The 14,539-nt window shown below is 47.9% G+C and overlaps 1 protein-coding gene across 10 annotated transcripts in view; it reads left to right on the plus strand.

Moving 5' to 3' along the window:
- Positions 1-14,539, plus strand: part of SNX13 (sorting nexin 13) — a 598,803-nt gene that overhangs the window by 100,369 nt on the left and 483,895 nt on the right. For all 10 annotated transcript variants that reach the window (XM_086941899.1, XM_086941902.1, XM_086941894.1 and 7 more), the window contains one exon: positions 1,386-1,479. In XM_086941899.1, coding sequence (XP_086798025.1) covers positions 1,477-1,479 — 3 coding nt within the window. In that variant the 5' untranslated portion in view covers positions 1,386-1,476. The remainder of the gene's footprint in view (positions 1-1,385; positions 1,480-14,539) is intronic.

A 14,539-nucleotide genomic window follows, 5' to 3' on the forward strand; every position in this document is an offset into this window, starting at 1 on the left:
TTTGCTTGGCAGGGTTCAGACCAAGAGTTTAAGTCGGAGATAAAGCAAACTGAGCATTGATGCGAAGGGCTGACCATGAAGGCGAGGAAAGCAAGGGCTGTGGGGAATGAAGGGATCCATTGGCATAATATGGGTGGGCCTCACAGATGTTAGTGACATTTTATCAAATTAGGGAAACATTTAAGTGTGGGTTCTCTAAATTAGGTATCATCAATTGGTGGAGGGAGAGGGAGTAGAGATCCTTTCAATCTCCTTTCAATAATTATAAATCAATGTGGAAAGGATCACTGGTCCTGCATAACCAAGGTCTGCAGGTGGATCGGTAGGTGTCTCCCAAATAAAAGACCCTCATACACGTGTTTTTTCAGAGTCGTGTAGCGGTATATGATGTGTCCCCGCTTCTTGTAACACGTGTCCGTGCGTAATCCTTGGGTCAGTTTTTGTTTGCACCCTCCGCTAGGAGGTTGTACCATTGGTTAAAACAGTAGTGATGGTGAATAAGTGAAATAGTGCTATAAAGGTGTTCTAAAATACCCGGACAGCCAGAGGTTCAACTTTAATATTTCTGGATTCGGATAAAAGGTTAAGGCGTGTCGCTATGGAATTATTTAGGAATTCTCGCGCACTAATCTTGTGAGGTTAAAAGTGGTCGACATGTTTCAGCCTTATCTGCCTGTTGGTCAGTCGGCTTTCCTCAGGACTATAAAGTGATTAAGTGAAAAAAAAAGGTAAATTTGTAACCTGATTCGTTTTGTGGTAGTAGGTCAAATTGTACCTCTACATTATGTAAGACTTGTCTCCTCGGGAACCATGGCAGTTAGGGGGAGGCTTCACTCTAGCCTTCAAACACCCGTCTAGCAGCTTGTGCTGTCTCTGCCCTTGGTGACCCGGAATCAATGATTGAGTGAAGCCTCCCCCTAACTGCCATGGTTCCCGAGGAGACAAGTCTTACATAATGTAGAGGTACAAAGCCCATTTTTGATGCACGTTAATGCAGATTAGCGTATGTAAGTATTAATAACATGTCCAAGATTTTTGAGTCCCAGAATCTGCATGTTTTAAATCCTGCTAAAAGTGTTTCATTTCCACAACCAGCCAAGAAACCTAATAAAGTCCCTCCATTTGCCTTTGATCTTTTTGATTTATACTAGCAGCAGCCCACATTGCTATTTGTAGCATGAATATGGAATTAGAAGGATATATTATTTCCATTTGGCAATGCTTTATTTTTTTACTGCAGCTCTTTTCCTCATTAAGTTGCAATTTTCAGTGTTTGTAAAAAAGGTTTGGACCATTTGCTTTGCTTCTTTTTTTTTTCCAGGTCAGTGTGCTTACCTAGAGTCCAATGTTTTCCTCAAAATTAATAAAAACATATTTATTTTTAGGGAATGCTTCCTCGGAGGGGGCAACAAAAAGCTCCTGAACTCTACGCCACACAAGGCCTGCTGGGCCTGGAGTGAGACCAACACCCTCCAAATGGTAAGGAACATGTATCATTTTTATTTTATTTATTTCTTTATTTATTGAGTTTTATATAGCGCTGGCTAGACCGAGAGGTATCGAGCGCTTTACATGAGGAACATGGTTCCAAAGTTACATCAGTTTCTGGAGCTTAGTTACAGAAATTACATGAGTACAAAAGCATAGCATAAACATGAGGAACAAAATAGGCAAGGGGATAGAAGACTAGGGGAGGTAGGGGAGAATAATGGTGGGAAGAGGAGGGGGAGGATGTAGGAGGCACAACTGGGAGACGAGGCGAAACAATGTCCGACGTCTGGCTGGGTAGGTGACGGCCGAGGTGTGAACCAGATCCAAACTCCTCTAAAGCTGTGTGGGACCGCTCCACAGGTCATTGGCCAAAGGCTGTTTGGGCACCGCAGTACATACAAAAAGGTTATAGTCTCCGCCTGGGGAGGGGGGGGCGGCAGGGGGGCATAGTCCAAAAAGTTTCATTGAGCACGCCAGTCAAGGTGTACGGTGCTGTGCTGCCAGCGGTAATGGGGTAAAGACCCAGGCCTCCACTGTGTGAGACTCCCTTGTCGCTGTGGTCTCTCTCAGAGGGGTCTCAGACTCTAGGGTATGAAGACTGGATCCCTCCCCAATAAGGGGAGAAGGAGTGCTTTGGAAAGGGGCCCACTCATGGTGGCCATTATTAGAAAATTGGTATGTCAGATGTTCCAAGAGGCGACCATTTTGACCTAATTACACTTCAGTAGAACAGACCAGCTGGTTTGGCCATTTTGATTCTTGTTGAGGACCTTAGAGACAGTGATTTAATAATGAGACACTCCTCACAAGGTAGCCCGTGCAAGATGATCCCTGTAAGAGAAATGCAGTCCTTGGCATATTAAATCTAGCACCTGTCTTGCAGAGACTCTGGCGTTCTGAAACAAATATAAAAAATATCAATCGCCGCACCTCCAGCGGGACTTCTTAACCCTCCCACGAGCCTCTCTGGACCAACGGGAGCAAAGATTCTGAGTAAGATGAAAGTAAATGTTGCTGCACCTCCAACGGGACTTCTTCACCCTCTCGCAAGCCTCACAGGACCCCCGGGCTCCATGTTCTTTCCTAACAAATACAGCTTCAGTAAAACATTACCCTGGGCTCAACATACAGCCCCTGCGGCACAAGGCACCAGTCTCCAACAACGAGGCAGCATTGCAGGACGGATTGGGCCAGGATCACAGAGGCATCGAGCCCAAGATCCTAGAAATGTGTGCAACGCTCCGGACTGAAAGCTGGGCCATACGCCGGCAGTGTTCACTTCCAGAGCCTCCGATGACCACGGTGGAAGGCATTTTGAGGAGCAGGAGCAGGGCATCTACAGCGTTATAATTTGTATCTGTTAGGAGTAGTGTAGCAGTTTGTTCTCAACAATGTGTAAGCTGTTGTCCAAAAAATGAACCTACAAAATAAATAATTTTGAGGAACTCTAGTTAAAATGATCTAATAGATCAAACTTCTTCATAGCTGCTAAAAATCAATTCATATCCAGATGTCCTCCATCACTTTTCCAAGATAACTTTTGATATTAAAAATCACTCTGACTACAAACTGTGTTCTCTATAGTGCTGTAGCACAATAGCATCCATATCTTACTGGTTAGAGTTCTTAGATACCTTACAAAATAAGCAAGCCTTCTTTTGGAGAACTTATCATCCATTTAAATTGTTGTTGCAGTCGTTCTAAATTGGTTCACTGCAGGCATGTTGTGATTAATACTAATCGATTGTTAACATAAAAAGTAGTCATAGCAATGCGGTGTTTGAGTCCACAGCCTCTTCCCTGCTCTTTGTTTCCTAATGTAGATTTCAACCTACTCATGTGGTCCTCCTGTGTTGCCACTTCTCTCCCCACTGGTGTAGCTTCAGTCACCTTCTGTGACCTTCCCCTATATGTGATCTCTCATCTGGTAGTGGTTTTCTTCCCACATTCCCTGTCCCCAATTGCAAAGCAGCATAATCTCCCTCTGATATTTCTCACCCTCTCATCTGTATTCTCTCTTTGCACTGTGTAGCTTCTTCAAGCGTGACCTTTTCACCCCTGCACCTCATCTTCTGCCCCTAGGCTTCCTCTGCTCTGCCACACCTACTGGCCCTTTTCGAACTCCACACCTCGTCACTCTTATTTGTATTTAGGCTTGTCGCCCATCATCCCATCATCATGGCAAGTTTTCATTATGTATTGTTTGGGGGATAGGTTCTAATTAAAAACCTCGAAAGTCAGCCCACTGTTTCCGTATCTTTGGGTGTTTCTGGGGTCATCCCATGGCCTTGAAGATTGGTCTTTCTAGTTCCTGGGAGAAGTCCATGCCCTGTTTCCAAGCCCTCACAGATGGTGGGGTGGTAGCCTTCCATGCCCTGACAATGTCTCCCTTGGTCAACGTAAGTCCTAGGAATAGCAAATGGTGCTTATATTTATTGCCCCAATCCCCTCCGTGATATGAAACCTGGTCAAGTGAGGTGGTTGTGGACTGTCCAACCTAACACCTCAGAGAGGCAGGCTAGCACCCCACGCCAAAACCGCAATAGTGCAGTTCCTACTACACCGTGTGGAGGAGAGTGCCTCCTGCGTTTTCACATTGCAGGCAGAGGGGGAATTCAATCAATCCCGCTCGCAAGAGCCAGTGGCGGGCGAAGTATACCCGGTGGAGGTATTTGAATTGTATTAGATGGAGGTGTGCAGCTTTGGCTGCATCCCGCTGGGACTCAAGTGCCTCAACACAATCATCCTCTTCTATTGTACCAAGATCTTCCTGCCAGGCGTCTCTAGTTTTATTGTGTGTAGTGTGGCTATTGGTCACTAATGTGCGGTATGTTGCTGTAATTTTGTGTGTGCCTATTACTCCCATAAAGACTTTGGCCTCAATGGCGTTGAAAACGGGAAATACATCCTGGCGTGTAATGTATGGGAGGAATGCATGGTGGAATTGGAGGTATCTGTAGAATTGCGACCGGGGCATAACCAATTTGGGTTGTAGCTCCTGGAAGGATTTCAGGGTTTGGCCATGTAGAATCACCCCAGTAGCTGAGATGCCAATGGCATCCCAGCCCGCTAATCCCTGTAGCAGAGACAATTGTGGAAATAGGCCATTGTGCCAGAGAGGAGTTTTCTTAGTCCGCCTGCCCCACCCATCTTGCGCATCACCATGCCACGAAGACAGTCTTGGTTGCGGGTGGCAGTGTTTTAAGTGTCGGACCGGAGTGTAGAATTGTATGTGGAGTGGTGTGGCTCACTGGTTGGAGGCGGCAGACCCGAGAGCAGAGGACGGCTCGGGACCAGGGTTCAATTCCCGACGCGGCAGGGTCGTGGACCAGGGTCAGCGGACTCGATAATTCTCATCTCGGTGTCTACTCTAACCAAGGATCACACTCGGCAACTCTGGGCATTAGCTTGCCTCATCTCCACAACGGCCCCCCACATACGCCGGGGATGCCTGGTTTCACCTTGGAGATACCCAGTAGGGACCATCTCACAGGGAAAGCCAGGACGGGTTACCCAGCGGTCTACTGCGCAGAGATACTCCTTCGGGAGTCGATTCTAGCGCATTACAAACCCACAATTAATGAATTAATTAATATGTAGTAATTTAGTGTCCATTAACCAGTGCTCGACTGCATAGGCTGGATTACGTCTGCCCCTGTGCCACCAGTCATTCAGAACAAGGTGTGAAGCAGCATGGTCGGCTTGGACATCTGGAGTCTCAATGCCCCCACAATATCTGGATTGGAAGCATGTTCTTAGTGCTACACGCGTGAATCCTCCGCCCCGAAGAAGTAGCCAAGGACAGCATTCAGTTATCTGAGCCAGGTAGGTAATATTGGGTACGGGTGGTTCTGGAGTTGATAGAGGACACAAGGCAGGGAGACAATTTTGAAGATTGCCGATCTACCAAAAAGGGATAATTGGAGATGTGACCAGGAGCTCACCTGCTCTTTGACCTGTGTCAACAGGAGAGCCAAATTTGTGTCCCATGAGACTGATTGAGAGGCCGATAGAGTCACCCCGAGATATTTAATTCCATCTGGGACCACCGTCGCATCACGCGTCCATATTCCCAACTGGTCTCCCCAGCATAGAGGCCATAGGAAAGATTTTCGAGTGTTCATATTGAAACCAGAAGTTTCACCAAAGATTTGCATTATCCTGAGCAGCCGCGGGCCGGATCTATTAGGCTGCGTTAAAATAATACATTATCCGCATACAACGCTATGCGGTCAGAAACCTCCTGCGACCACTCAAAGCTGTAAACTTGAGCATCAATTCTCACCCAGCCGCGAGTGGTTCCGTGGCGAGAGCAAAGAGATATGGAGAAGGGGGATATCCCCGTAGGGTGCCCTTTCCAATGGGGTGTATAGTACTGGGGGCCGATCAGGTTTTAAGAAGATGACTATTTCAGCATGGCGCCAATCAGGTGGGAGGCATCTCCATCCACAGCCGCATTGAGTGCCACTAAATACGGAGCCATCAGTTGAGGGTGGTACTTTTGATAAAACTCACAGGGGGATCCGTTTCGGCCCGGTGCCTTGCCCAAGCACACGTCCGCTGTTAATGGGACATCTAAGCCCTCCCGCACGGCATCTGACGGGGATTTCGGAGGCAGATGAGCAAGAAACCGGTGAATCGTGTCTTCCGGTAGAGTCTCCCGTGGGGCATATAGATCCGAAAAATATTCAGCAAAGCTAGCTGCAGTTCGTGTGGGATCAATGAGTGCCTCCCGAGCGGGCCGAGTATCGCAGGAAGGACATGGACCGAAGTGTCTACTGACAAAGACGATGAAGGAGGGCACTAGATTTATCTCCCCACTGATCTATCTGGCTGCGGGAGGTGAGCCAATATGTTTTAGCCTCATCCAGTAGCTCACTGGGGTACATCTGTTATGTCATTCATATCGGTCAGCAAATCGCGCCACTTTTCTTGCGTTGGCTCCTTTGCTCTAGGTCTAAAAGTAGGCCTCCGTATGTATCAATTTTTCACGATGCTGTTTGCGTCGTGCAGTGCAAAATGCAATATCCACATGGCCTCCCATAAAATATCGGGTGAATCAACCGTGCCAGTGTTATGAGAGAAGTATTCTAAAATGGCTGTATGCATCTGCTGGCAATACTGATCATGCTGCATAAGGCATGGTGAGAGCTGCCACCGAGGCGGTGAGCGCCTGGAATCTAGGTGCTACAGTAATGCTACACGAGAATGGTCAGATAAGCCCCGGGAAAAGATCTCTACTGTTTAAATTCTGTGGAGCTGTGGAGCGGAGATAAAGATATACTCTAAGCGGGAAAAGGAATCCTGAACTCCCGAGAAATTTGTATACCCTTGTTCCGACAGGTGTCGTTTCTGCCTGGCACACGTCTACCCGTTGTCCTGCACCACGCCACCCGTCTTGCCTTGGTCGTATTATATTGTTCCAATCACCCCGACTAATGTCAGGCCCTGCGGAATCTCCACCCAGAGGGATATTAAGCGCTCCACAAAATTCCATGACCAGGGCGGTGGGGGGGCATATACCCTGCCAAGGGTCAGGCGCTCACCCTACAATTTACCCGTCACCACAGTGTATCTGCCCGGGAGGTCCAACCAGATCTCATTGTGCATATAAAGAACCCTAACGTGGATCAGGATCGCAACCCCCGGCATCCCCTAGTAAAACCAGAGTGAAAGGTCTGAACATATGCAAATTTCGCTTGGCACGGTGTCTTGTTAACCAATAGATGGGCTTCCTGCAGCAATATGATATTATCCTTGCAGTGCTTGGCCTGGCGGAGTATGGCCCCCCTTTTTAATCTTATCCAGAAGGCCACGAACATTCCAGCTAATGACATTCAATCCACGCTTTTGAACCTCTTTCATGGCGGATCTCTTTCTTATATGTGGAGGGTAGGGATGTGGGCTAACAAGTGGGAAACAGTGTGTGGCTGGAAATTGTATATGCGGTGAGTGACTGTGACACTAAAAATCAACAAGAACCCCTCCTCAGTCCATCCCTACCCCCCAATACCTCAATAGTTTTGAAGCATCTTTTGCGGCATGGTGAGTGTCCCACCCCCAAGGGGGGATAGGATCAACTCACTGCCAATGGATCCCCAACGAACATCCCTTGTACATTAAAGCGTCTTGGAGATCACCAAAATGTACATGTATAAGTAGCCCAAAATATCATAGCAATCCAATTTAGTAAGTGACATATATAATACTGCCAGTGTAGTTTAGGATGCTGTAAAAGAGTTACTGCGGATATTGGATTGTCTCTTAGAGTGCCACTGACGCTGCTGTTTGCCATTAATCCTGGGAGGGTCCTGTTTGGGACCCTACCCCGATGAGGTTTCGGAGTCTGACTTACAGGGAGCATGAGCCTTCAGTTTTACCGCCTCATCTGTCCAGTTAAATACCTCCTCTGGTGACTGGAAGAAGTGTGTCTGTGACTAATAGGACACACACAGGCGGGCCGGAAAGAGTAAGGAGTATTGAATCTTTAAGCCCCTCAGCCGAGCCTTTGCCTCGGCGAAGGACTGTCTGTGCTGTTGGACCAGTTTAGTATAGTCTGGGAAGATCGTAATGGGCTTGGGGGCATAGATAAGGGTGCCCTTCAGCCTAGCCTGCTGTACAATGACATCTCTGTCCCTGTAGTTAAGGAACCAGCGATAATTGGCTGAGGGCGAGCCCCCATCAGCGGTTTCTGCAGCAAAGCACAATGTGCATGCTCAATTATAAAGCATTTGGACAGAAAGTAAGCCGGGAGCTAGCCGTAAGCAATTTAGTGAGGAAGTCCGCCACATTATTGTTCTTGCAGCCCTCTGGGAAACCCCAGAAAGTGGAGGTTGTTCCTGCAGGCACGGCCCTCTGAGTCTGCCATTCTCGCCGCCAGGCCCTGCGAGACTGCCTCCAGACCAGACACCTTTTTAGGTCTCGCATAGGCAGCGCATTCGCTGCCTCACCCAGGCATCAAGTAATCAGTATTACTAGTGAAACTCCACCCACTGCGTTTCTCTTTGTTTTGTCGCTTGCAATTGGGGAAATCTGGCATAGCTCTTCTTATCTCGCTCATTGTTGGCAAGTGGTCCCATACGTCACTTCCGTTTTCTTCTGTTTCTAGAGGAAGCAGCATCCACCAACTACAGTTAACTTACGCTGCAGGTCTGTATCTTTTAATGTAGGGACTACTTCGTTGTTTTTATGACATGGCGCCTGGGACAAATTTGAATGCTGATTTCATAAGAGTTTGGGGGGTGTGTGTCTGTGTGTGTGTGTGTGTGCATGCGTGCGTGCGTGCTTGTGTGCGTGTCTGTATGTGTATGCGTGCGCGTGTGTGTGTGTCACAAAAGTGAGAAGGGGCAAGGATTCCAAAATACTCAAGGCTGTTAAGAATTAGGAATTCTTTTTTTTTTTTACTGCTTGTCTTTCTCTTTCTACTGCGATCTCTGCCCACAAGTTGTGAAAAGAACGTCTGATCGCAATGTCCGGATCTGCCCCACGCCTCTCCAGCTGATCCCTCCCAGAGAGTGTTGCAGGAGTGGAGCTGGCTTCCTTCAGGAAGCTCACTCAATCCACAAGGGAATACAAAAAAAATTGTCCAGGTAGGGTAAAATGTTTTCGAAGGAGCCCACTGCTGACCCTGCTAAGTCCAAACCGTGGTACTACCTCTTGCCTGTTACTCCTCCCATCCTACGCGGCCTGTGCCTTTCTTCTTATCCCTGTCTTCGCCCTTTGTCACTGTTTCCCTATAGTTGTCTCCTCTCCTGCCTTGCTCTCTCCTGCTCAAACTGATTAAAACAAAGACCTGTTGCCCACCACCTGCACAAATTAAACCCCTCTTCTAAGTAAACATATGGGGGGTGACCTGTATCATCGTTTTTTTTAAAACACTAATACAGCATTTGCACCAGGATTGTTGCAAGTACCTCCTATGTGTGTTTTGTCCATAATCATTTAGAGGATGTTGAACTGACGTCAAGGCGCCAACAAGGATACCCAACGCCGATGTCTGGAGCTCCGACTGCTGTGCTACGTGCTCGCACTCTGGGTATAGGGGTTGGAGTCTCCCTGTGTTCGCCTCAAAGGTGCTGTTCCCACGCCAAACATTAGGAGCAGCTCGTTCTGCAGGCTTCTAGTTTAATGTTAGTAGCACAAACTCAACCCGGAGCTGTTCGCGGGCTTTCCACGAGCACCAGCTACTTTACACAATGAGTGACCCATTCATATCATTCATATTTTTTGTAGACCGATTAATCGGCAAACCATGACATTACTTGAATGTCTTTAACAGAGATGCGATTAATCTCCCTGTGTCTACCTAAAAAAAACTCAACATTTTGTAAGTTAATTTTATGCAGTTAATCAAACTCAAGGCGTGTGCGTTTACTTTTAATATGGGTTTACACATCAGTTTTTTAAAAAATGCGCGCAGGTCGAAAGTGGCAAATTCAATTGAGATATTCCTGACAAGAAAAAGCATTATAGTGGCACACTGACCTTTGTTATAACCTCGTGATAAGCACCTCTCCCTCCAACGTCACAAACTTCCATACAGTATAACAGTATGCAAATGCTTAGGCAAATCATGGATAAGGACTGAATATTTTTTTTTTTTTTTTTTTTTTTTTAGTCGTTGGGGGCATGTATATTTTACAAGATAAACCGAAAATCATTAAAGTGGTACACTGTAAAATCATCTGTGTCACATTCACATATAAAAGACACATAGTTTAGCAGCATTAGTTGTTTGTTCCTTTTAATAGCTGCAGAATGTTCGAAATATGACTGGTAATTCCTGATTCTTAGTCCTCTAGACAGTGCTACAACTGCTACTCTTGTCCTATAAATAATTCCTGATTCAAAGTTCTCTAGACAGTACTGTTCGGTGGTAGTATGAACCTGTTGGCAATTCCTCATTCTAAGTCCTCTAGGCAGTGCTGCTGCTGCTGCTCTGGTCCAGTCGGTAATTCCTCATTCTAAGTCTTCCAGACAGTGCTGCAAGCTGCTGCGTTGGTCCTGTCAGTAATTCCTTATTCTTAGTCTTCCAGAAAGTGCTGCTAGCTGCTGCTCTGGTCCCGTCGGTAATTCCTCATTCTAAGTCTTTTAGACAGTGATGCCAGAGCCGCCGACAATGAAGAGTGAGTGCCCCTGGTCGGGCCTGCGAGGCCCAAAGGTGCGCCAGCGGGGCCTGATTGCCCTAGGAGGTGGGCCATGGCTGACAGAAATTCCTGCATCTGGGCCGGAGTCGCCGGCGGACCCTGGAATGGCGGTTAGGCCAGCGGCAACTGCGTATGCTCCGCCGGAGCCGCATTTGTCGCACCACCCGCAATCTGTCGCTTAGACTTCTTCTTGTGTTGCTGCACCTTACCTGACCGAGAGTGCGAAGATTACGACCCCGAAGAACAATGGTGATAGCTCTACAACCGGTCCCTCGACCTCCAATGGGACCAGGACCTTGAACGGCGCAGAGACGGATGCCGGACTTCAAGCAACTTTCCGGACTGCTCTCGCAAAGTCTTCGGCGCCATGGCCTGGCAGTCTGGGCACGACTTGGGGTCGTGGTCGCGCCCCAGGCAGTAGAGACATATGCGGTGCGGGTCCGTCACTGACATCATGCGATGACAGTCCCTGCAGGACTTGAAACTGGGCATCCCTACGGCACCAAGAGTCGATCGACTAGAGAAATAGAGACAAAAAGGCCTTGAAAAGCTCAGTCAAAAAGTAATTGGGGGGTACCGCTCTCTCCGGATGTGCGCTTGCTGGATTGTAAAAAGAAAGAACCGACGTCAGTGTGCAAGGCCGGCGTCTAAGTAGCTGCTGCGACGTCATCTCTGCGACCACGACGCCAAGGACTGACGCAGAGCTGCACAACGCCACCTTCCGACGCGCAGGGGTACAGCTGACGAAAGTTTTCCGAATCCAGTCTGACACCTGTTGGTAATTTTAAGGTAAGGAATCTTTCACTAATGTTTCTTACAGATATATTGTTAGCCAAGGTAAGCAACTTGTTTGTTTAGATGTAGCCCCAGCGGTGTATTCTTAGCCATTTTATTTATGTGTTGAGGAATTCAGCACAAGGTGTTCATCCGGGCAAACCCAATGCCTGAGGGCAATCTCAGGACGCCCAGGGACGGCAATCGGGGGAGGGCACCGCACCCACAAGCCACACCAGGACCTGACCTGGCCACCTCTGCGGGTGGGCACCCCCACACCTCCCTAGCGGGTGTCCATGTCCAGCACCCCAGTCACAGCACAGGCCTTCGGTATCTTATTACAATGGATATCGGTGATTCTGGATGCCAGGTACTAATGTGGCACACTGCACATTAGGCCCCCTCCGGCAGGTCCTCACAGCAGCGCCATGCCATCAACTCCAGGCCCAATCTACTGGTCGATCTCAATGCAGTCATCAGCAGGGGCAATATGGGTCAATCCGGATCTCCACTCGGCCGTTGCCGCGGCCTGGCATAAGCCTCTGCCTCCCCTCCCCACACACCCCCAGCCCCACCCCCTACCCAGGCGAGGGTTCAGCTATTAAATTTATACTGCAGCACCGCAGTGGCCAGCGGGGTGACACACAGATCGTCTGGGCCAGTTCAACGAGCAATTCGGGGAAGCTGCACATCTGACAACCCCTGCGAAAGGGGAATTTTCGAGGTCCCAGCTTACTCACCCCCAAATCGCATAGGCTCTGTTATGCCGCATCCTATCCCACCGGCGCAGCTCCTCCTGTCATGCTGGGTCAGTAGCTGCCAAGCCTTTCAGTCTCGACCACCGGCGACCCAAGGACCAAGGTCGGGTGGCACCGCGGTCCGATATGACCACTGATCCTCAGGCGCCCGTTGCCCACAAGGCGGAAGCACACAGCCCGACCCGTTGCGAAATCACTGGCCACTCGCGGGCCTCCCCAGGCAGCAGATTCGGCCGTAGCGCTGCCCCAGTCGGAAGATCACAGCCAGGGTCGCGCACCATCAGTTAGGCCCAAAATCTGCCAGGTCACTCCTTCACCGCGGCCCGAGATGGCCCCCAAAATCCGATAATTGTGCCGGTGGGGACACCAGGGAGTCGCGTCTCCTAGTCCGGAGGTGCATCCACTCTCAGGGAGGCCCCATGCTTGTCCCAGCAGGGAGTAGCCCCAGTCTCTGTCAGAAGCAGCAGCACACACAGCAGCGCTCCACTCCCCCGGGCACGCCAGTCACGGCCAGGGCATCGCACCGGGCCTCAGCTCATCTGCGATTGCTGCCGCCCAGCAGCGCCAATCGGTGTCGCAGAAGGGCACTCCGGCTGCCCTGAGGTGTCTCGAGGCGCGCAAAGGGTATATATTAAAGGCAGGTATGTCGATGTGGCAGGATTAATGCAGTATTTCGCTGGGCTACAGGAGCTTTCCGAAGGCGCGTCCGCCATATTGGACCGCCAGGCCGCTCCCCAACCTCTCTCTGGTTTTGAATTAAAAACCACCACAAATTTCAAAGTGTTAGCAATCAGATCTTCAAATTTTCCAAGAAATACAAAAATTTCTATTTCTTGGAAAATTGAGCTGTTTTGTAACTGGCTTCTTTCTAGCGATTTAGTGTGTTAGAAACATTTATAGAGGAATTCAGGCTCTTGTCTCCATCTCCTACTTTGAGGTGGGTCGGGTATCATCAAATCGGAAAAATCTGAAACTAAGTGTTTTGATAACTGTATAATGGGCTTTGGGAGCTCAACAGCAGAGATAACTAGAAGTACCCATGTAGAACGTCACAGGCATGCCCCACTGTGAGTGATGTTGCAAAGCCTGTACTGTTATTGAAGCATTGGTTTTAGAGTAAGGTTCTCAGCCACTTGAGTGTGGTTAAATGTTTTAATGCCTCTTCCTGAACCCTTTAATAAGAATCTTATTGTCTAGTGTGCCCACCGCGAAAGACTATTAAATGGAGACCAAGAGTTGTTAGCTGTTTTTAATCCATTGAACTTAAAAAGCCTTAGCAGATGTTTGCCAGTATGTCAATTACACTTTGCAGAGGGCACATCTTGAATTGATGAGGTCCTCCACATATTGTAGTTCTTTCTGTCCCTCCTCCTTAAGAATGCTTTTGGCGAAAAATAATCCACATCTTAAGATGGTTAGCTCCTTCAGGTGACGATAAGGATCAATCCTTGAACAGTGGAACTGTGCAAGGTCCTATCTGTTCACTCAAGGCATTCATGTTCAGTGCTGTGTACTGAAAATGAGTAGGGCTGATCACCTTTGAGGTTTCAGCTTATATTTTGACGGATCTTTATTAGGTTTAGAAATGAAGGCGATCAGGAGATCTTTAGAGTAGTGGCGGAATGTCATGGGTCAGCTCTTCAGTTGCTCAAGGTCCGCTATTTCTTATGTTTTGATCCCCCAGGATTTCTCTTGCTTTCGTGGGCTTTATTGACATACTTGCATAAACAGTGGTATCCTCCTTGTTGGACATTCCAGCGGGCTTCACCTGGTTAGGCCAATAATTTAGCCACCATTCATACAAGTCGGCTAATAGTCAGGTGAATCATCCTTTATCCACCCCTGGACTGTATTTATTATTCTATATTCTTGTGATCAGATCATGCTTCGATTAACTGATTTTGCAAGATGTGAAGGTGTTAGTCTGAGGTTGTATTTACATACTGTGATTATATAGAAAGCCTTGCAATCTTAACTTGAGATTTTTCTCGTGCATACAGATGATTAATCTAGTGTCTTTTGAGGGTTGTGCGTTTCTTATTGATCTTTTCCAATTATAGTCAACGTGCCTGTGAATGAAAAACCAGATCTTCAAGATGGTGGTCACTTTGAGGAATATCACGTTTTATCTTCTTCACTGATGTTGTTCATGGCAAACCACTTTGTCTACTTTAATTACCCTCTGTCACAGTGGTGGTTGCCAGACTGGTGGGGTGCAAATATTTCCCCAAGTGAACTTGAGTCCCCACAATGGAGCAGTCTTCTGTGCAATATGTGGAATGCATACATACATACATACATACATACATACATACATTAAAGAAGTAGAGAAATACTTTAATGGTATGCGTTACTTAAAATAGTTAGAAC

This window comes from Lissotriton vulgaris, chromosome 10, assembly GCF_964263255.1.
Source record: "Lissotriton vulgaris chromosome 10, aLisVul1.2, whole genome shotgun sequence".
NCBI lineage: Eukaryota > Metazoa > Chordata > Amphibia > Caudata > Salamandridae > Lissotriton > Lissotriton vulgaris.